This window comes from Aythya fuligula, chromosome 21, assembly GCF_009819795.1.
Source record: "Aythya fuligula isolate bAytFul2 chromosome 21, bAytFul2.pri, whole genome shotgun sequence".
Taxonomy (NCBI): domain Eukaryota; kingdom Metazoa; phylum Chordata; class Aves; order Anseriformes; family Anatidae; genus Aythya; species Aythya fuligula.
In genome coordinates this window covers 1,294,923-1,317,236 of record NC_045579.1, presented here as the reverse complement: position 1 = coordinate 1,317,236, position 22,314 = coordinate 1,294,923, and the positions used below count along the sequence as shown (strand labels likewise).

At 51.0% G+C, this 22,314-nt stretch overlaps 1 protein-coding gene across 1 annotated transcript in view; it reads right to left on the bottom strand.

The window, feature by feature from the left end:
• Positions 1-22,314, bottom strand: part of IGSF21 (immunoglobin superfamily member 21) — a 38,673-nt gene that overhangs the window by 8,420 nt on the left and 7,939 nt on the right. The window contains exon 3 of the mRNA XM_032201663.1: positions 6,301-6,413. Coding sequence (XP_032057554.1) covers positions 6,301-6,413 — 113 coding nt within the window. The remainder of the gene's footprint in view (positions 1-6,300; positions 6,414-22,314) is intronic.

Sequence of the window (22,314 nt, the reverse complement as noted above, 5' to 3'; positions counted from 1 at the left end):
CATCTCTTCCACGAGCCCTGAAATGCCTTCTGACTTATTCCTCCCCACCCCTCACCTTCCCGGCCACTGTGAGAAAAGAGGAAAAAGAAAAGAGAAAAGAGGAAAAAAGCAGGAGAAAGCAACGCAGATTGGTGATGGTGATGTGGGGAGCTGAAACAGCTCAGATCAGTACATTGGAGGGTGATAAAAATTGTCCTTTTTGAAGCAAAACTGGTGTTGGGCCCAGAAGAAGGGAAGTGAGTGACAGAGCCGCAGAGGAGCATTTTTTGGCTCTCCTGCCCAGCACTTTCCTCCCTGCTTGGAGAAACTCAACTTTCACTCCAGATTTTATCTTTTCTTCCCCTTTTTTTATTGCACAGAGGAGGGAAAAAAAGCTGTCAGTAAAACTGTCTCCTTAGATTTATTTGCCGAGACTGAGGCTTTTATTACAAAGAAAATACACACTCGCACGGACATGGGATAAAGAGCCGCGCGAAGAATTATCAGAGCCGTAAATCTCTGTCCGTTGGGAGATGAGGGGAAGTTTTCAAGGACAGATCCTATTCCCCCCGACTTTTATATACGCCCTGGGCTGGGTTTGGGGAGGTTCAGGCAAAGGAGGAGAAAACATGTTGTTGCTGCTGCATCTAGAAGTGCCATAGCTCTTGGTGTGAGACCTGGGAGGGTTTTCTGGGGTTATTTCTGTAAGATGCAATAGTGGCACGGCACAGGACCAGCCGGGATGCCACACTCCATGTGTTTAAATTGCATTTTTCTCCCTTTGTGCTGCTTTCAAGTGCAGTTACTGCCCTAGGAGGGACGCTGAGTGCCAGGGTTTGGTTTCAGCTCCTGGTTTTGCAAAAATCTCTTTGCAAAGCCCGCTGTGGCAGCGGCGGTACCTGTGTGCTGCGGAGAAGTTTGCAATCTCAGGCTTTGCAAGAGGCGTGCATTCCTCCTCCCAGCAGAACAACTGGCCAGACGTGGGCAAAGGCAGAGGAGCCAAAGCGCTGCATGAAAGCACCCAGAGAGACCCAAGAAGGGGGCCAGAGGAGCGTGGCTGGAGGCACTCCCCATGCCTCCCCCCCGGTCCCTTGAGGATGCCCAGTGAGGGAAGGCGCTGCAGCCCGGCAGGTCCCAAGGGATTACAGGCAGCTAACAGGCTCCTCTGAAAAGGCGCACATAAAACAGTCTCTCTCCAGGGATTAGACCTACTTACAGCCTTTTATCTGCGCCCCAGGGTCAGGGTTTTTTTGAGAGAGGAGCTACACAGAAAGTTGATGGTGAATTTACCGGGGGTTCGGCAGCAACCCGGCTTCTCGCTGGGGAGAAAAAGGATGGTAACTTGGCAGCTTTGGATGGTGATTGCCCCAGATTGCATGCCCCAACACCAAGTGCCCCCTGCAAGCATCACTGCAGAAGGAAAAGGGGTGAAGGGAGAGGAAAAGGTGCATTTATGGCACTGGAGCCGAGCTCAGCCTGATGCTGCAGGCTGCCTGCTGCATTATTTATAAACCCCAGCAAAAATCTTATTCCTGACAAAAACCCAGCGATTGCCACTGTGCAGGGAGACATTAACCTCCTGCTCCTTCCCGCTGGTGCGGATGCAGGCCCTCCTGCTTCTCCCCCTTTTGCTCTCACCTCTCCGGTGACCCAGCTGTTTGCTGCCCCCAAAACACACTTGCACCATTAATATTGCCGGAGCCGCTCGTCGGGGTGCTAGATAAGCACATGGGAGTGATGGATGGGGGACCGAGGGGACGGAGGCAGCTCTTCTGGAGGACAAGATGGGTTGCAAAAGGATAGGAGGTGCTGCTTGTACCCAGGGCACCACTCTAGCATGGCAAGCTCTCACCCCTCAGTTCCACCTTGCTTTTTTTGCTCAGAGCACCACCGGGGGCAAAGAAGCCGAGTGGCTGAGGTTTTTTTGCCCAAACCCAGACAGTTTGATCCCACAATGAGCACTGCGACTCACCTCCACTGCCCCTCTCCCATGCATCCAAAAGGGAGCATGGGTGCTGGTAGCCTCTCCAGCACCACTCAACCACACGTGCACTTGGATGTGCATGGCCCCTGCTGTGGAAGGAGTGCGTGCAATTCTGGGAGGCGTGGGGGTGCTCCCCGAAGCCAGAGTGATAACAGAGAGCACAGACGTGGCTCTCAATACACCATGCTGCTGCGTGCGACCTTCTCTCTTTGCCTGAGCTTGAGGAATTAAAATAGTTACCCATGCTGACATTTAAATTATCATCTCCGGGCAGCGGAGACGACCCAGCCGGCATGGAGATGAATGGAACGAGTCAGCCCTCGCTCAGTTACTGCCCCAAGATCTCTACATCAGTGCCGTGCTTGTATTTCAGAGCATTTCTCTGCAGCTGTAAAACCAGCGGCTCACCCTGAAATGGGAGCGGGCTTATAAATCGGAGATGCAACCTGCCAGGAACTCAGTTCATCTGGAAAATTTGGAAACTGTGCTTCATTTTGGCCAGCAAGATGTTGGAGATGCTTCGCAGGAGCAAGAGGTGCTGGCGGATGGTTTGTGTCCCCAGCCCGGCTCCTTTGGGCACAGCACCCCCAGATTTGCAGTCTTTTTGCTGCAGGCTTTCCCCGCAGCATCCCTCACCCTGCCATCACCCTCCCCTGGAGCCTTTTGTGACTTTAACGCTGCCACCAGGAGACGCCGGCGCAGGGCTGCAACATGTCACTGCTCCTAATGGGCAGTGGCAGCGGAAGCCCCTGCGGGGACCACATGTTGTCACCATCGATCAGGCAGCACCGCCAACATCTGGAAGGCATCGGCCACCACCTGCCTCGCACCTGGGGTTTGCCAGTTGCAGCTGCACAGCATTTGAGGTGTAAGGGCCAGCCCAACGAGCCCCTCAGTGGAGGAAAACACTCTGCAATCCCTGCAAGGGATACAAGCAAGAGGAGGTGTCCCTAAGGGTGGGGAGAATGGCCCGAGGGTGGGATGGGGGATATGGGGTCACAGCGCACAGCCCCTTCACCTGCTGGTGGGTGCTATGGATATAAATATCTGTGCATGGGTGCTGCGGGGAGCAAGGCTTGTGCACCAGGGGTGCTATGGGGATTAATGTCTGTGCACCACAGGTGCTACGGGCAGCGATGCCCATACACCACGGGTGCACCAGGAGAGCAGTACCTGTGCACCGTGGGTGCTACGGAGAGCAATGCCTGTCTGTGATGTGTGCCATGAGGAACAATGCCTGTGCACTGTGGGTGCTACAGCTGTGCACCATGGGTGCTATGGAGATCAAAGCCTGCGCAGGGGCACCACAAAGCCGGTCCCTGGTTCTCTGTTATTCTCCTTCTTGCTAATTAGCCTGAGCACCAAACTAATGATGTGAGGGAGAGCCACTGGCACTGGACCTGAGGGCTCCCCGCTGCCCCCGTGTTGGATGCTGCATATTCCCAGAAAAAAAAAAATGTGTCCCCAGCCCGGGCCACCAAAAACCTGCCCAAGCCCTTTCTGCAATTGCCACCTCCTCCAAGCCCCGAGCTGTGTGCACAGGCTCAGCAGCTTCCCAGCGCTGACAGATGCCCATGCAGAGCCAGCACAGACCCGGAGGACTTCCCTCCCTCTCCTTTTTGTGTGTTTTTTTTTTTTTTAAGAGCTCTGCACTGCTGCAAAAAGTAATTTTCTCCCTCCCCATCACTTGCTGCAGCGTGGCAGTGACCATACTAATCAGGTCTTGAGAGCGACCCCCGAGACAGCTGCGATTGGAGCCAGCTAACAGCTTGACAGCTCTGTGTCTTCCCGCACTCATTACAAGCTCGTTTGCAAGGATGCCACTACCCTCGGCTCCTGCGAAGGTTTTGGGCACTCGCCTAACGTGCAAGACTACAGCCAGGAGTTCAAACCCATGTTTGCACATGTCCTCGGGCAAATCACATCCTCTGGAGATAAATTCACCGTGGAGGACACAGGGGGGAGGTTTGGATATTAATTAACACCTCTGCAGACAGCACATGTTCCTGTTTTTCCATGGAGAAGCTGCCTGGGTCCATGCTCCTTCCCCTGCATGCTGTGTCCTTTGCTCATCCCAGGTGCCACAGTCCATATGTTCTCCTCCAGCCTTCTGCATTTCAATCAACCCAGAGTAGCAGCTTGTGGTGAGGGACAAACCCCCTTCTGCATGCCCCCCCAGGGGCTATGCACACACCCCAGTGTTCTACACCAAGATGCTGCCATTGAGTTTGCCCCGCTTTTGCCTCACCCCCCATGCATGCCACGTACACCTCTGGAGAAGCTTTGCATCTTGAAGTCGACGAGCTCTTTCTGCTTCCTTTAAAATAAAACAAGGCAAACCAGAGCCCCCACGAGTCTCGGCGCTGCCCTGCATGACTGCTCCGGTGCCACGCACAAAAGCACTGTCAGGATGATTTACAAATGGTGTAAATATAACTCCACAGCCCCAGCACCTCCAGCCCAGCTTGCCCATCGCCATCCGTCACCTTCCTGCACAGGGAGATTAGGGATGGGGATTAGGGCAGCTGCAGAAGTCTGTGAGACAAAACAGGGGAGAAAGGGGAAAAAGCATCAAAATCAGGAGGGGGGTGAGCTGCTGCTGCAAAGCAGTGGTGGTGCAGCAGGCAGCCACGATGCCCAGTGTCCCCAAAACAGCCGGGGGGTCCAGGGCTGTTACCCCCATATTGTGATGCCCATTGAGGCTCTGGCTACAGGACAGGGAGAAGTGATGTGCCCTGGTGTCATGCCCTTTAGTACAAGAAACAGAAATTTGGTAAATTCGAAGATGTTCCTGTAAAAAAAAAAACAAACACAAAACACAACTTTCTGAATGCAGCAAGCGCCCTGGGAAATGAGGGAAAATAGGCAAGGAAGGCAAAAAACCTGGAAGAAAGGGGGATTTGCAGAGATAAAAATAAAAGCTGGGTTATTTTTTTCCCTCCCACTCTCTCCGTGGCTTCCCCAAGCACAGTTTGCTTGGCTGCTCCAGCACGTCATCCCCTCGCTGAGGGCTCGAGCGTGCCTCCGCACAGGGGGATTAGGCAAATCCAGCCCCAGCTCGCGAGAAAGTGGGTTAATCCAATATTACCGAGTGGAAAAGGGAAGCAAAAACCTGGTGGAGATGGCACTATGCAAAAAAGCCTCTTCCTCCCCAAAACGAGGGGGAGATGAAAGTTGCATTTTGGGGGATGGGACGGTTTTTGCTTTGTAATTCAATATTTTTTCCAATTATGCATCCTACACTCCTAAACACATGTATTTATAGCAAACAGCAGCCAGGACTCAATGGAAACACGCACACCGTGCGCAGGCAACTGAATATACATCAGTACAGAGGCAACATTCCCTATTTATAAACCTCGCTGGCTGTGAAGAAGAGCTTTAAGGCACAGAAATTCATCATTTGGGGAGCAGAAACAACACGGTAGGAACAAGAAAAAACATCCTGCAGCGAAGGACGGCCCTTTCATCCGAAACCACCAGCCCCATTAGCTGCTTCTTTGCCTCCTCTGTGAGCAAACCAAAGAGCTGAGTCGTCATCTCCTGCAAAACTTCTAACTTTTCTCTGCTCAACCCACTTTATTTTTTTTTTTTTCCTTGCTGGTCGTTGGTATCCTGCAATTCCCTTGGAGGAAGCCAAAAATATTGCCCTGGACCTTTGTATCGGAGGCTTCTGCAGGCTTGGTGCAGATGGGGTAATGCTGATGCAGGGGGAAACTACAGAGCCCAAATTCCCCCTCCCCATATAAAAGCTGATGCTACACACCCACAGACCAGCATCCTCCCCGGGTGGCTGTTTTAGGGACAGCAGGCAGAGATAGGAAAGGGAAAAGCTTTATGGGGAGGCTCAGCATGGAAAAGCCCGGGACTATTCCCTGAGCACCAAACGCCCTCAATTTTGCACCATTTCCCACCCAGTGTGAAAACCGCCCCTGATTGTGCAGCATTTTCCCCTCAGCTTGAAAATCCTTTTTGCTCGGTGGAGCTGATCCGAGCCCCAGCTCTGAAACCCAACCACGGCCCCTCTGCAGCAACCCCACACACCAAACTGAGCCAGCAAGCACCGAACCCACCCAGGAAACACACCAAAAAGCCTCGGGATGATTGCAAAGCCATTTTCCACCTCCCCTCCTGGCTTTTCAGAGCCCAGCCGCCCGCCTCATTGGCTTTTGTGCAAGGACAGCGGGGCGGCAGCAGAATCGATATTCCCATCATCGAGAGAGACGCTGGCTGGGTTTCTCTCCGTCATCCAGCCTTGACCTTATGTCACGCAGGAGGGAAGCAGCCGGCTGGCTTCATGTCCCTGTCCCCAAGGGCAGGGGACAGGCGCCGCTTACCCGGTACCAGACGATCTCCCGCATCTTCCCGTCCGTCTTGAAGTTGCATTTCAGCGTCACGGCGTCTCCCACCACCACGGGCGGCAGCGGCTCAATGCTGACCGTCAGGTAGGCTGGAAGAGATTAAAAGGGAGAAAAAAAGGATGTGAGCTGCTGGGGAAGGACGCAGCAAAGGGTTAAAGAGCTTTGCTCAAGTGGTATTGGGGCAGGAACAGCTCTGTGATGAGGAGCAGACGTTGCTTCCATCCTCGTGTGTGAGCCTGCCTGCGTGGCACCTTGCCCCTTGCAGCGAGGCATTTTGGCTGCTCCCAATGCACCAAAAAAGGTACCAGCTGGAAAAAAAAACCTTCCCGACCTTATTTACCAGCTTATGGCACCAAAACACAAGGGGCAACCCTTTTGCCACTTTTCTCCCCAGCCCTGCACCACAGCCCAACCTGCCCACACGTGCCTGAAGCCAGCCTGGACCTGGAGGCTGGCACTGACCCGTGCACAAAGCTCTGACTCCGTGCAAGCCCTGAGAATGGCTTGCTGGCACAGATGGCTCCATCTGCCAGGTTTCTCCCCATTCCCTTTCCCCATCTTGCTTCTTCCCCTCCATTTGCTGCAAACCTATTGCGGGAGTGTGAAGCAGCCGGGGTCAGGAGGGCAGGCGACTACATTTAATTTTTATTGTCCTGTACTTCCTCCAGCCGCTGGAAAACGCCAGATTGACAGCCCCGTGGATCCGAGCCTTCATTTAGCATCATTTGACATTGTCTCCAACCAGGGCATCCTGAAACTGCCTCTAATCCACCGCAAAAATCCTTTTATTTAATTTTATTTTTTCGAACAGCTGCTCGTATCAGGTGGGAAAACAAGGAGCAGGTTTGGAAATCACCATGAGCGGTGCAGGATGTGGTGCAGGAACCGAAACTCCTTGGCAGAGGATGCCTGAGACAGTGACCAGCGATTTTATCACCTCACTGCACCGGCCAGCACCTGGAGGCTTGTGCCATTTGTAAAACAACTTACTGGAGGTTTTACACGGCACACACACCTGCCTGTGATATGGCCTGGCACAACCAAAAAAAAAAAAACAAAAACACAAAACCAAAGCCCTCTTTGCATTGCTTTTCCAGCCCCTGACGTGCAAAAGCAGTGCTGGAGCCTGGCTGCTGCAACCAGGTGGTTGCATGGAAATTTGGGAGAAATGGGGGCTTTCTGGTGGTGGTGGGGATTGCTTTGAGCACGCGCAGTGTGTGCACAGGAGATGATGGCTGCATCAGGGGCTGTTTCCAGCCCTGAAATAGTGCAGAGCAAGGCCTGCTTCTGTAATTTCGCATGAATCAGGGAGGAGAAGCATCCCATCAGATGCTCTTGGCCATCGATGGATGATTTGGGCTCTGTGGGTGGCGAGCTGCCTCCCACCACCAAAAGCAAGGTTTGTTTTGAATCTGCACTTTTGCAACCACCACCTGAAGCCTCCCCCCTTTGCTGGACATAACCCAAACCACCGCAGAAAGCCACAGTCATTCAGAACCAGCTCTCACGATGATCCAGACCGGCTCTTCGCCTGGCCGGGGTTTATTTTAGCAAGCAAAAGCAGGGATTAATTCCTTTCTGCTGCCGTGGCTGCCAGCACAGCACACGCTCCTGCTGAATTACATGCACCACATCCATTGCAAGAGACAGCCGTGGTTGGCAGAGACGGGAGAGGAGGGGGAGAGGGAAGAGGAGGAGGGATGTGGAAGGGTCACACAAGGTCTCTGCAGGCGCATCCCCGCCTTCCACGCTTCACTTTTGATATTTGCAAAAAGAGCAACAGGCACGAAAGCAGCGGGGGGATTGGGGCAAAGCAGGGCGCATCCTCCCCGTGCAGCTCCAAAATGAAATCAGGGACGGATCCACGCCTTGGCTATGCTCCATGCCTGGAAAAGCTCTGCCTGTGTGTCAACAAATGTGGGGAGCCTCCGGGCTGGATTGTGGCTCCCTCCTGCCCCCCGTGTGGATCAACTGGGCCATCAAATCAAGCTGGCGGCAGTGGAGTTAAGTGACAGGTGACAAAGACAGAGTTAAGGCTTCATTTTGCCCAGTGCCTGCATGTCATAAAAATGCAGAAGTCCCAGCTTGGCTCTGGTGCTTGAAGGCGATCCCCGTGGCCTTGCTCTGCCTGTTTTTTCAGAGGGTAAACTGAGACACAGGGGAGAAAATGCACTGCAGAGTGGCAGAGCCAAAAGCTGCTGCTTTGCATCGCCTGCAGCCCTGCTCCTGTGCATGGTGCTGCAAAGCCAGAGCATCCCCACCCAAATCCCTGCACTGGGGTCTGCTTCCCCTGCAGACACACCCCCAAATGGCTCCAAAAGTCTGAATTGGTTTCTATTTTTTTGTTGTCACCCTCCATGTGCTGCCGAAGCGCTGCTTGGAGAGGTCAGCCAGGCTACAGCCACTCAGCTCTCACCTCTCCCCTTGCTCAAAACCGATTTCCAAACCCCAAATCCAAACGCAGCCATCACAGGGTTGCTCCTTCAGGGTTGGACCAACAGCATCCAAAAAAGTGCCCAACGTGCAAGCATCAGCACAGGTAATTCAGGCTTGGCACTGCTGGGAGGATATCTGCACCTCAAAAATAACAGCGCATCGCCGTGGGATTCGTTTGCACTTTGCAACGCCAAAGCTCTGGTTTCTTTGCAGCCTCCTGCTTTCTTGCACTGGTGTTGTGGGGGCCGGGACCCTGCATGCTTAAAAAGCAGCAGATGCTGAATTCAGAGTGAAAGCCCACCAGAAGGAAGATGGTGAAAAGAAGGAAGGGAAGAGCACAAGTGTGAGGGAGGCGAGCAAGGCAAGCAGATGTTCAGTCCCTAGAGGAGTCTGCCCCCCAGATGCTAAGTACATGTGTAGAGGGAAAGAGCGGGGAAAATAAAGCCAGGCACTGAAGAAAAAAAAAAGAAAAAAGAAAAAAGCAGAAATACAGATGGACCCATCCAAAACCTGCTGGTTTGATGCATTTGATGTGTGTCCCCACAGAAATCTCCTATGTAATGTCCCGGCCCCTTCTTGGCAAGACACCGGAGCTGTGATGCTGATGCCAGCTTTGATTTCGGCTTGCTCACCACCCCTCTCCCCGTACCTTTTGCTGGCAGGAAAAAAAGATACCAAGATGGGTCTTTGCCATCCTGGCATATTGCAGTTTGCTGCTAATTGGGTTTCTTAAAAGGGTACTTGTCATCGGCGGTGATGCTTGTGAATCTTGGTGCTCGTCTCCCCTTCCCCTTGCTTTCCAAGGGTGGGGGACTGCAGAGTGGCACTGTTGGCACCCTCCCAACACATTTTTGACTTGAGAAGCGTGGCATTTCCAAAAGTGGGGGTAAAAAAACGCAGAATAAAGCCAAGTGCTTCACAGCGGGCACTTGCAGGATCCCGGGGACGGTGTTCCCCAGCAATGCCCTAGCAAGACTCTTCTCCCCAGGTGATAATTGAACTTTCTAAGACATCACAGCCAACACTTCATTAGAGCACAGAAATGCTGAAAAAAGGCTTTTTGCAGTCTAAAGCCCGTCTCTTCACTTGTTTTCCCATGCTCAGGCCAACTATTAGCTGGATGGATTCTGCTCTGCATTTTCACTCCACAAAATGCCATTAGGGCATGAGATGCTCTCACCAGGCTGCAATGACAGCAGGCACCATCCCAGCTCCAGCTGCGGGATTTCCCCCCATCACCTGCTCAAGTGCAACTTTAAGTAAAGAAAATTGGCCCTTCCTCTTCCAGGGCTCTGCTGGGAGAGTCGCAGTACTGAGGGCACAGGAGGGTCCCGAGGCAGCAGCCACCTTGGTTCAGAGGGGTTCCCGCAGCCTAACACCACCCGATTTCAGCCTAAATTTGAGCTGTGCAAGATGCTCTTCCTATTTGGGAAGTTTGTTCTTCAGCTGGAAGAGCAGGGGGAGGAGGAGAACAGGGAAAAAAAAAAAAACAAATGAGCTAAAGCCATTGGTCTACACTTCCTTTCTGGTCCAAAATTTTCCTTTTTGTTCCTGAAAAAGGAAGGACTGCACGCTATCCATACCCTTGATGTTGCCAGGCTTCAATGCAAAACCCCACCAGCGCCTCTCCATTCCCTCCCCAGCCGCGGGGGCTGAACCCACCCCATGTGGAACCAGTGCAGAAGCCCCACATTGGTCCCTATTTGGGATTTTTTTTTATTGGCATGGAAGAAGAGCAGTGTTGGGCACCGCTGAATATGAGACCGCTGTCAGCAGGGCTGAGCACCCCGTTTGTGCATGGACTGGAGCCTGGCCCTACAACTCCACCAGCCGCTGCGCTATCGGCGTCTGCCACCACCTGCGAGCAGCTCCCGATCCCGAAGCTCCTCTCCTTCCCCTTTGCTCTTTTAAAATAAGACATATTTCAGAGCCAACGATGTGCCATGCCACCCTCTGATTAGATTCTGACCTATGGAGATGCAGCCCTCTGATTAGATCGCATCCCTGAGGAAAAAAAAAAAAAAAAAAAAAAAAAAATAGTATTTTTGATAGCGAGCAGTGGGAATTCTTGCGACATCCAGTTAAAAAAAAAAAAAAAAAAAAAAAGGAGGGGGAAGGGAGAGATAAGTGAAATGTCCTTTTAAATCAGGAGTGACACATTAATAAAAGCAGCACATTGTAACATGCTCAGAGCTTTCAATTACTGAATGGCTGCAAGGGAGGAGGCAGGTTTCACCCTGGCCGTGCGAACGCAGGGTGTGGGCGGCCGCCAGCGCCGATGTGCTCCGAAGTCTTGGGGCGATGGAGATTTCAGCAGGTCCTGCAGCGCTGCCAGCCCTCCACGTCCTCACCAGCTGGTTTTAAGCCACATCTCAAGCAATTGTGAGTCTATGACCACCGCTCGGTGCTCCCGTGCCCTGCCCGTTTACCCGTTTCTCACCTGGTGGCGTGTCCCCCAAAAGTGAACGCCAAATCAGCAATGGGTTTTGTCCCTTCGTCTGTCCCTGCCATGTCTCCCTCACCCCTCGGGTGCCAACACATCCCCCTGCGCGGAGGCAGCAGGCCGAGGTATTATTAACACATCCCCATTTTAATCAGTGCGTGATTAGCAGGGCTCATGCATAATTCACACCGAGCCCTCCACCAGCTTCTGCCACTTGCACCTTCAAACCGGGGCTGGGAGCATATTTTGGGGTGCAAATGCAGGGAGGAAGGGGAAAAAAGTGACCGGCCCCCTGACCCCCAGCCCACGCAGGGCTCCTCTGCATCATTTTTCCTCCTTTTGCTCCCTCTGCTTCCTGCTGTTTTTTTCTCTTCCTTTGACTCTGGCATCTCCCTGCTTCGATTTGAGCTTTGGCCTTTCTCATTTCCTCCAGCCTTTTGTCTCTGCTCCTCACCTTTCCTCTCACTGGCTTTTAAAGTGATGCCAGCCCAGCCCCTGCTCTTTCTCTCCTTGGCCTTTTTGTTATTCTCTGCAATTTTGCCCTCCTGGGTTTCTTCAGCAGCACGCTGGCACCCAGCAGCGAGCGCAAGGAAATCCGCCAGGTGCACAGCCCCGGTTTGCAGAGGGTTTTAGAGGATTTAAGGCAGTGGCTGCCGGAGGAGGAGGCGCCTTGCCCCTTGCAAAAGAGCCACCTAGGATGCTAAAGGCTCGCAATGCCCCCAAACAAGCAGGGGGCAATCCTGCTCCCCACTCTCAAGCAGAGGAAGATGACGGCTGGCACAAGGGGAGGATGCTGGCGCACGAGGTGAGGCCGAAGGCTCCATGGCCACGCACAAAGCCCCGCGATGTGGATGTCACACGGTGCCAGGGCCAGCGCTGAGGAGCATTAAGCAAACGTGCTTTTACTTGCAGCACTTCGCAACATCTTGTTCATTAAAGATTAAATGCCAGCAGTTGCTCCCGTTCCTGTGAGCACAGCAAAATACTTTCTCCCTCTCTCCCCGGCTCCAGCTCCAGTGATGCCTTATTTATGATCTTCCCAGGCAATTTACAATTATAATGTGCTGCTGCCTCTCCCTGCCAACCCAGGAGGGCTGCGAGGGGCAAGAATTGGTGAAGGACCTGCATCTGTCCCAGTACAGAGTAGCCAAATTTTACTGAATCTTGAGCTTTTCCTCCTGGCAAGCTGCCGCACTGATTTCCTTTCTTTTTTTTTTCTTCCTTTTTTTTTTTTTTTTTTTTGCACTGAAATGGAGGAAAAAGTATTTTAACACGGGTTTAACATCAGCGAGCGAAATTGGATGTGACAGATGGAGGCAGTGTCATGCATCCAAAGGAGACGGTCCTTTTGCTAAGGAAAAAGGAGGCTGGGGGGAGCCCGTTCACGTTCCTAAAGGGATGATCTGGCTGCTGTGCATGAGTTTTACTTAAATTTCCAGGTTTCCCTTACAAAAAAAAACAAAAGACGAATACCAACAGGGCTTAGCATCCCTAAAACCCACTGCTGCCCACCCAAATAATGTGCTGCATTTTGCAAAATCTATTTTTTCTTTATTTGAGCTATATTTATTTTCTTTATTCACGCAATAAAACCACGAGAGCTGTCGTCACCAGGCCACCCAGAGCACGAGGAAAAACCTCACTCCTGCCGCAAGGAAGAGCCCTGCTGGCAGAGAGCAAATTGTATTAATGCTGTGTAAATAGGATATTAACAGGCCGACCAAACAATTAAAGAGCCGGTAATTAAAATTCATCTTCCTTCACACCGCAGTGTATTAAAGTACAAACATTTAATTAGATGCCTCTTACCTCACCCATTTGCATAAGCAGGAGGAAGCACTTTGCAGCTGCACCACTAATTATTCTTTATGGGGGTTGCTGGACCACACCAGAACCTAAATCCTTATCTATGGTAGAGCCAGGGAGAATGTATATAGAGCAAACACAGAATATTTTTCTCTGATGAAGTAGGATGCAGTAGGCACTTTGAACTCTACGCCAAGCTGCCTCCATCCTACGGATGTATCTCGTGTCTTGTTAGCTCTTTGTAATTTTAATCAATAATTTTAATCGATACATTGATTGAGCGTGGCTGGTTTGGCCTTTCAACCCCTTTTAAACCAAGATTAACTGAGAAAACCACTAAAGGCAGGGCACTGGCGTCATCAGTTATAGAGGGACCCTTCATTAGGGTTGCTGGGGACAGACAGACCCTAAGGGGTCTGCTTCAATTAGGATTTCATGATTAAAATCTTTGCAAACTCTAGAAACCAATGTTTTCTTTTTAAGCTCTGCCAGTCAGATTTTTATCACCGTATCACACTCCGAATAGTGTATAATGCAAAAAAAAACCACAAAACTTACAACTATTTCCAACGTTGTTTCCAAAACCCAACTGAGACGGGACTTTTGAATACTGCTCACAGCTTTCTTTCTTTCTTTTTAATTTTTTCTTTAAATCTTGCATTTCTTCCAGAAAAAAAAAAATCCTAGACAAAAAAAAAAAAACCACCCAAACCCCCAAACCAACAAGTAAAGCTTTATGTCGTGCTGTGCCATGGTACCCAAACCCCAAACACCACCGGAGTGCAGCCAGTCCTAGCATCACAGAGAACATCTCCAACACTGTGCAATCACACCAGGGCTTCGTAAAAAGTTACACCAACACACCTTAGGAATTTTAGACCAGTTTTGTCCTCATTATGAACACTGCAGCCCTTTTTACATTCTTATGGGTACAGACTGGATCTAGCATACCAGTGCCCATAGCCAAGCCCGGGATGGCACAGCACCAGCACAGGCTGTAGAGAAATTAAAAGCAAGGCTTAAAATAGGTTACGCTGGGCAAAAAAAAACTCCTGTGAACACTTTGGGTAGATTTTTATCCATATCAGCACAACCTCAGCATGGGCAAGGATGTGTGAGAAAGGGTCTGAAGAAAAAGTCATTCGTGTCTCAAGGCCTGAATTTCTGAAGACAGCCCTGGACCGAGCAAGAGGTGCTCCTCACAGTGCAGACAGGGAGCAGTCTCTGCAACGCAGCCTTATTGCCCCCAAACCAGCTTGGCTGAGCCACCAGGCAGTGCCAGCCCCCTCCGTCGTGCCCAGAGTGAAGTTATAAATGAGGTTCAAGGACTCGGCATCCTTCCATCTGCTTCAGCACTTCCCTATCCTTCAGGCTGTGTCTTCTGGCAGTAAATGAGCTTGGCCACAGAAAAGGGGGTTTGGGCCACTTTGGGCATGCAAATGCAATGGGTGATTTGGGACTTGGGAAACTAGGGAAGCTGCGGGGTCTTCTCCCTCCCCAGTGTCCATTTTCTGCCCCTTCTCCACCTCCTCCCATCATTTCCACCTCTGCCTCTCCTGTTCCCCTACTACCGACTATTCAAACACCAGCTCCATCCTTCACCAGGTGCCAGCTAATAAAATGGATGCAAACGCCTGCTTTTTACAAGCCTGTTGTCACCTCCAGCGTGTGCCTCCCCACAAACAAATCCACGTCAGATAGAGCCATCCCCAGCAGCTACACGCCTTGTGCGCGGACAGAAACAAAACCTGCCTTAACGTCTTCATCGCGCCTCTCCAGCCAAGGCTCATCAGCAAGGCTGTTCCAGCTCACCGGAGCACAGTATGAGAAAGCCCATTTCTCGCTTGGCTCTTTCACTCGCGGCACTGAGTTAGCACTTGTACTACATCTCCGTCAAGCGAGATGTTTGTGTAAAAGCCCCGGGAAATCGGTCATTCCCGCGAGCGGGTTATGGGTTTTCGCTCCGGAGACAGCAGGACGTACGGCTGTCTTGTGCAACGCAACCCAGCGTGTGGCAAGCAACAGAACAAAGAGGAAAAAATGGGAAGTTTTGAGGAAGTTTGGCAAAACAGACAGGTGATCGGCCAGAGCAAGCCCAAGCGCTGCTACGACACCCAGGGTGACCTTGGATGCTCCATTTGGATGCCCGACAGATAGATCCCTATACAAAATCAGGCAATTTGCCAGAGAGAAACTCTGAGGTGCAATGCTGATGGTGGAAATCCCGCAGGCAGAAAGCCGAGAGCAGCATCCTGCCCACCCCGACCTGCAGCAGCCCTGGGGAGAGCTGAGCCACCGCAAAGCCAAATGCACCCATCACAAAATGAGAGAGGCTCCAAATGATGGAAAAGTGCCAATTTTGGAAGATAACACAAGAAAAGTGAGGCTCGGAGGAGAGCAATAGGCAGACGACAACCAGGAGCCGCAGGGTTTTGGGGTTATCTTACTGGCATGAATGGGAAATATCATCCATTTGGGAAATATTTCAACATCCCCATGGGTTGCATGCTGATATTACTCTTCAATGAGCGTTTCTTCATGTGCACACCCATAACAACCAGAAACCCAACCAAAACCACTTGTAAACACCTGCTGAGCCCCAAAACCCATAAATCAAACCCAAAGGAGAGCAGCCAATGTGGAGAAGATGAGTCTCATCACCCCATGAGAATTATCAGCAGGGTCGTGTTTGCTGCATTGATAAGTCTTCGTGATATACTGTATTTTATTAGCCGCTACCAGACCCTACTGCGCAGGCTGAGAAGCCACGTAAATAAATTATAGATTGAATATTTATCTCTTGCCACCGTGCAGACGTGAAGTATGTTTAGCAGCATTTACTCTAGCGCAGTAAAGTTTTATTTATCATTTCTTCCCCTGCCACCGGCGTGCTCAGCACATCGCCCTAAAGCCATCGGCGTACGACGCACGCCTCATCTCGTAATGATGCTGGGGTAGCAGGGGCGTGCTTTACTGCCGCATCTTCACACTCCTGGTTTTGCCATTAAAATACAGTGTTTTAGTGCCGTGCTGAAGTGGTTTATTGCTGCTGGCGTGATGCTGAAATCGGTGGCCACGACCTGCGATGGGTTGTTAGGTTTGGGATTTTGGAAGGGTTGGATGTTGCTTGTTGCTCTTGTTCCTTTATCCCCATTTACAGGGGATTTGGAGATCATGACTGCTTTTCTGAGTTTTCAGAGTCCTCAGTGACATCTTGGTCCAGGAGGGGAGGGAAATGGAGCCTGGCAGAGTCAAAATTCCCCCAAACCCATCGGTGCCAGTGATTTGGAGGAATGCCTGCACCTCTCAGCCTCTTGCCAGCAAGCAGCTGCCAGTGCCAAAACCAAAACCCAAAGTGTGCCTAGGTCAGCCAGGGCCCCAGATGCCCCATTTTTAAAATGGAGATCGTGCTCTTCGTTTGCATGTATGCATATATATGCAAATCGGGGCTGATTGCTATTCGTGCTGTTTGAGAAACCACACACAAGCAATTTAAGGCAGATTCTTCTGAAACAAAATGAGTTTGCTTGCACGCCAACTTTATTTCCACCCCATGACCTAAAGATGCCAGATTTTGGCAAAATCAGGCTAGGTGCAACAGGTGAGAAATTCCACCTGTCTTGGCAAGGACACTCTTTCCAGGCAAACTGCACTGGTTGTAAATGCCTGTCCCTCCCCTCCTGCCCCAATTTTCCCCATCCCTAGTCAGGCAAACCCAGCTTCTGCAGGATTTCTCGCTTCCCTGTGGCTCGCCTCCCTGTCAGCTCTCTTTTCCTTAAAGCATCGTGCCCCAAAGTGCTGCCACCCCGCTGGCCTCGATTGCAGAGGGATAATTCCCTCCTGTGCACCACTTCTGCTAATAACTCCCAGAAGAGATTGCCTTTTTCCTTTTTGTAATAGCACCTCATTGCAGATCCTAATTAACCTCTAGATTTGCTAAAAAAAAGAAAGAAAAAAAAAAAGATCCGTTTTTATTTTACCCCATTAGTACTTTACCAGCTCTCCCACATGCTGCAGCATGCAGTGAGGACCTTTCCTCCCTTGCAATGCAGTACTTTGCATTTATTTCCATGGCATTTTCACATTGTATTTCCAGTCGAGCCTTTTGTGAGAGAGCAGGATGGCACCTTGCCCAACCGGTGATGGAGCACCACAGACTGAGAACACCCCAAAACCACCCCAAAACCCTTCGCAATAGCGCATGGAGCCTCCCTGACGCCTGGGCATGATGCAGGCTGATGCTCGGGACCAGGACACCTGGCTGCCCTGCAGCCTTAGCTGCCTCCTCCAGGTTTGTGCATGCTAAAATCTCACAACCCCTTTGCTTTTTAGTTAGTTTTAACCTAGCAGCACCACAGCGAGGCTGGCAGATCTGATCTCCACTCACTGCACAGCAAATCTTCCCCTCCCTGACCCCTGGCGCAGATGCAGGGTTTAATCCAGAATTGAGTGGTAAGAGAAGGAGAATGCAGATCATGATCCCAGCCTGCTCTGCAAAGAATTGGATATGCTTTTTTCCCCCGTTTTCCTATGCTTTTCATCTCATTGGTCGCCCCCTTCTCGCACCTCTGCTCTCTCCCTGGTTTTGCATCAGGGAGATGCAATTCCTGGGTGCGGTTGCTGTCCCTGAGCATCCCCCAGGGCTGGACCAGGCTCAGGGTCTTGTCTCCATCCAGCACCAAAAAACCACTGAGCCAAAACCTCCCGGTAGACTCAACTCATTGGGAAACACCACCAGCACAACAGGAAAAAAAAAATTATTTGTATCCAACCCAGTTTGTTAAAGCTCCAAATAAAGCATGATGTGTTAAAGATGCTGAAACCTAGGAAAAATGTTCCCAAGTCCCCAGTAGAGCCCAATCCTCTTTTTTTTTTTTGTGTGTGTGAAGTGGGGAGAGTCTGCTGGAGCAGCAGGTCACTTTGCTGCTTTGCCCTGCATCGGGGTGAGGATTATGACACCAGGAGCTAATTATTTGAAACCATAGCTCACTTTGTTAATCTAGGCTCAAGCATAATCCCAGCCCGAGCTAATTAGCAGAGCTGGAAGCAGCTCAAAGCGTGCCTTTTGAAGCAAGTCCCACCTGTGCCTCAGTTTCCCCATTTGACAGAGGGAGGGCAAGATCCACTGCTTTACAAAACCATCTGAGATCAAGAAAAGAAAATAAAAGAAAAAAAAAAAAAAAAAAAAGAGAGAGAGAGAAAAATGTGAGTACCAAAAGGGAATTACTAGAAACAAGCTCTATTCCTCAGAAGAGTGCAATTTTGAAATTTGACATCTGAAACACCAAAATCCTCCCTAAACCTTCTCCTTGTCCAACTTTAGTGGGAAAAACAGAGGTTTGGGATGGGCAGAACGGGGAAAAAATAATTTTCCTGAAGAGCAGGGATGAGGATTTAGGTCTGGATGCTGCTGTCAGGTTTCCCCCCACATTATGAGTCCCAACAAGGGTTTTTGCTGCGCCAGCACCAAGCCGGCCGAGGAGAAGGAGGTAACTGGGAGCAAGATGATGAATTTGCTTCTTTCTTTCTCTATTTGCAGGCAATCCAATTATCCCAGACTTGTGATTGGTGACAAATGAGGGAGCTGTCCACTGCCTGCTCCCTGCTGCCTGCCGTCTGTAAGCTCTGCCCACGCCATCAATTCCTGCACGCTCTAACTGGGAAGGGTTGTTTTTATTATTATTATTATCAAATAATAAAAAAATACAACTTTTTTTTTTTTCCGTCTTCTGAACTTATGCACCAAGGGCATAACCTCGGGCATAGAAAAGGGGAAAATAAAGCCTGGTGCTGGGCAGAAGTGCAAAGTGCTTCCAAACCCCCAAAGCCTGGACCCCCAAAGGCTGGATGAGGGGTGGCAGGATGGGACGGATGCCTGTAGGTCCTGCGTTATCCTAGGCACGATCCCCGGGGATCTCCAGTGTTGGTACCCTCACAGGTCCTGGTACAGTCCCAGTGCAGGGTCCACCCTCCATCCCTCACCCAGCCCCATACACACAGCCAAGCTCCCCCTGCCCCCTGCCCCCTTCCCACCAAGAGGTTGGCCCCAATTTCCCGGAGGGGGATGGCAGCCAGACCCCAAACCAGCAGGAAGAGCAGCAAAGATCCTGTTCTTCCAACAGCTCTGAATCGAGGCTCCCTCTCCCCCAAGCTGGGCTGCTTTTTCCCTGCAAAAAACACTGAATCACCCCAGGGGACAGCCCCAGCATCACCCTCATCTCTTGCTGGGGGCTTTTTGCCCTTTTCCTTGGCATCCTCCCATCCCCTCAGCCCCTATCTGATGCCTGTTCTTCTCCATCTCCGACACCCCTCTTGGCACTCTCTGCACAAAGCTGGATTGCTAATTTGAAGCCACCCTCTTCTCCCCGATTTGCGCTCTGTGATTAATAATCCCTTTGCTCTCCCAGTAATGCCGCGCCGCTAATAAGATTAAAACATATCTCCCTCTTACAGCACCGATTCATAACGCTGATTTACCGGCGCTTCGCCGCCGCTACGGAAAGGATGCACATGGCTGTTACCTTAATCCCTATCCATCTCCGCTCCGTTGAGAAATAACTGCTAATTAATACCTTTCTGTCTCCTGACTGCTTCCAGATATGCTTGACTATCATTATTTGGCTGGCTTTTCACTGCCGATCTACAGGACTGATAAGGCAAACTCCCAGCCCTGCTTGCTAGGGATACTTCAGCTCTGCAAGGCGAGTGTTTGCGTTTTTGGGGTCTTTCCCCCAAAATCTGCAACAGACCGTCAGTCCTCCCAGCGTGGGATTGGTTGCCCTGAGATGGAGGAAAGGTGCTGTATGTGGGGAGGCTTTTCCAAGCACCTTTTCCATGGGGTATCCTGAGGGCTCACAGGGCCGTGCCGGTCCCCAGCTATACCTCAAACACCTCCACACCTCCCTGCAACCTGCATTTGTCTCCACTTTTCCCACCTCCATCCCTTAATTCTGCATCACAACTCCACATCCCCAAGCAATTTGGAAATGGGGCCTCCACAGATAACCCCAACTGCCCATTTTCCCCTGGTTCAGACTTCCCTGCTCCGCCACGAGAGCAAACTGGCTACTTCGGAAACAGCAGCAAGAGCAGCGAAAGCTTGGGAGGAGGAAAAAAAAACAACAGAGCCTCTGATCTGATGAATGTGGCAGGGGAGGCCGATGCTCTGCTTTTAATAAAACATAACGAAGCGTAGGATCATAAAATATTTCCTTTAATTCAGTGCTCCCACGAGGGTGGGTAATAGAGGCTCGGTAATGCGGTAGGCTTTCCTCGCAGCTCGCTGGCAGGGAGAGGACAGCAGGATTTGTTAAACAGCCCATTTGCAAGCCTGTAAAATGCTCTGCTTCCCATCCCAGTCCCATCTGGGGGCAGAAAGGCTGGGGTTGTGCATCCTGCCGTCACCCCCCCCGCCTACCCAGAGCATCCCCATCCTGCTGCGCATTTTGGGGATGAAGATGGAGACACACTGCTTCGTCCAGCTGCCTTTTGGGGTGGAAAAAGGTGAAAAGACGATCAAGGAAGGATGCTCAAGTCATGCCCAGCCAGCATGCACCCCCTGCTTCTCCCATCCTCATCCTCACGGGTGTGCTGCATATATTTATACACCAATGCATATACCCACATCTCCCAGGCAGTGTGGCATAAGTGATTAACATCCCCGTGTTAAAAATCTCTCCGCATCTGCTTTGTCCTACACCGACCACTAAATATAACCATTCAATATGCTCTCTCCCTTCCAAGAGAGATAACATTGTTTAAATAAGCCTTTTAAATTTTAAAGAGTTGGGTTGTTTTCTCACAGCAGGAAGCTTTTAGCAGATCAGGGGGTGGGAGGCAGGGGGGGGTCTGTGCAAACAAACGGTACAAAGCAGCCGTGGTGCACTGGGAAAACCCAGAGGCATGGGCAGCCCTCGCATCCTGATGTCCAGATCCTGCCCCAGCAAAACCATTCCCCATCCCAAAGTCACCCAGATGTGTTTTCCTGCTGAAAAAAAAAAAAAAAAAAAAAAAAAAAAAAAAAAAAAAGAAGATGTATTTCTGTGAGCAGAGGGGTTTAATTTGGAAACCAGGCTTCCTTGAGCACGGCTTCGTTCCCACGCCACCGCTATAATTACAGGGGAGTAAATTCTCTCTCCGTCAGAAGGAAACCCAGCCATCTCCAGCCAGTTTGCATACATAAGTCTTTCCAAATACTTCCTTAAACAGAAGAAAAAAGAAAAAAAAAAAAAAAAGAAAAAAAAGCACCAATCCCAGCCATAATAATGCAGTAAGACGCAGATATAGTTTGAAAAGAGCCACCTCTGCCAGCACTTGTGGAAAATATTTCATCTCTACATGCACATACGCAAGTTGTAAGATGACAGCAGCCTGTGTGGAGCTGAAGAGCTGGAGTTTTCTCTCCACAAACGATTGCCTGTCTGGAATCCCAACCGGCAGTGGAAGTGCCTTGCTCCTGCTGGAGATGTATCTTCCGCATCCTTTTTGGAGCAGTATTTCCCCGTTCCACGGTGACTCTCCATCAGGTCCAGCCAGTATTGTTCATCCATCATGGAGCAAACCCCCCTCTCCAACACCTCCACATACACATTTTGAGGTGTTGGCCGCACTGGTGTTGCCCAAATCTTCCAGCCCCCCTCTGAGCCACTGCATCCTTCTGCGATGCAACGTGGGGAGAGAAGCGAGAAAAACAGCCAAATTCAGCTGCTGGCTCTTGGGATGTTCCTGCTGCTGCTGGAAGCCGAAATCACTTGGCCATTGCAATCCTCCTCCAGAAAAAAGCCACTTCCGACAAAAGCAGGTTTTTTGTTGGTTCGTTTGTTTTCGTTTTTCAAAAGAAAACACCCAAAAGAAGGCTCGCTGGGGAGCGCAGCTCACCCACACCCCTGCCTCACCTCAAAGCCGGGGTGATCCCGGTGCTTTTCCAAAGCCAAAGCCTTTTCGCCCCTCTCCCACATTTAAGACCCATCTTGGCCCCCTGTGAGGAGCCAGTGGCTCCCAGAGCCATCGCTTGCCTCCCATGATGACCACAACCGCCAGCAGAAATCACCCCTTTCACATCATTTTCCTCCTTTCAAGCAGCACCAAGGGCAAAACACCCCCTGGGGAGCAGCCTTTCCCAGCACTCCCACCACCAAAAGCAGCGACGCTACCAGCACAGCCAGTGTTATCCAAGCAACTCCCCAAAAAAGCATCTCCACAGACGGCAGCACACCTGAGTGCCACCGCCCCGTCCCCCCATCACCCCACATCCCTCCCATCACTTCGGTCCTACAGGGAAAAGCAAAGCCCCACTGAGGGGCACC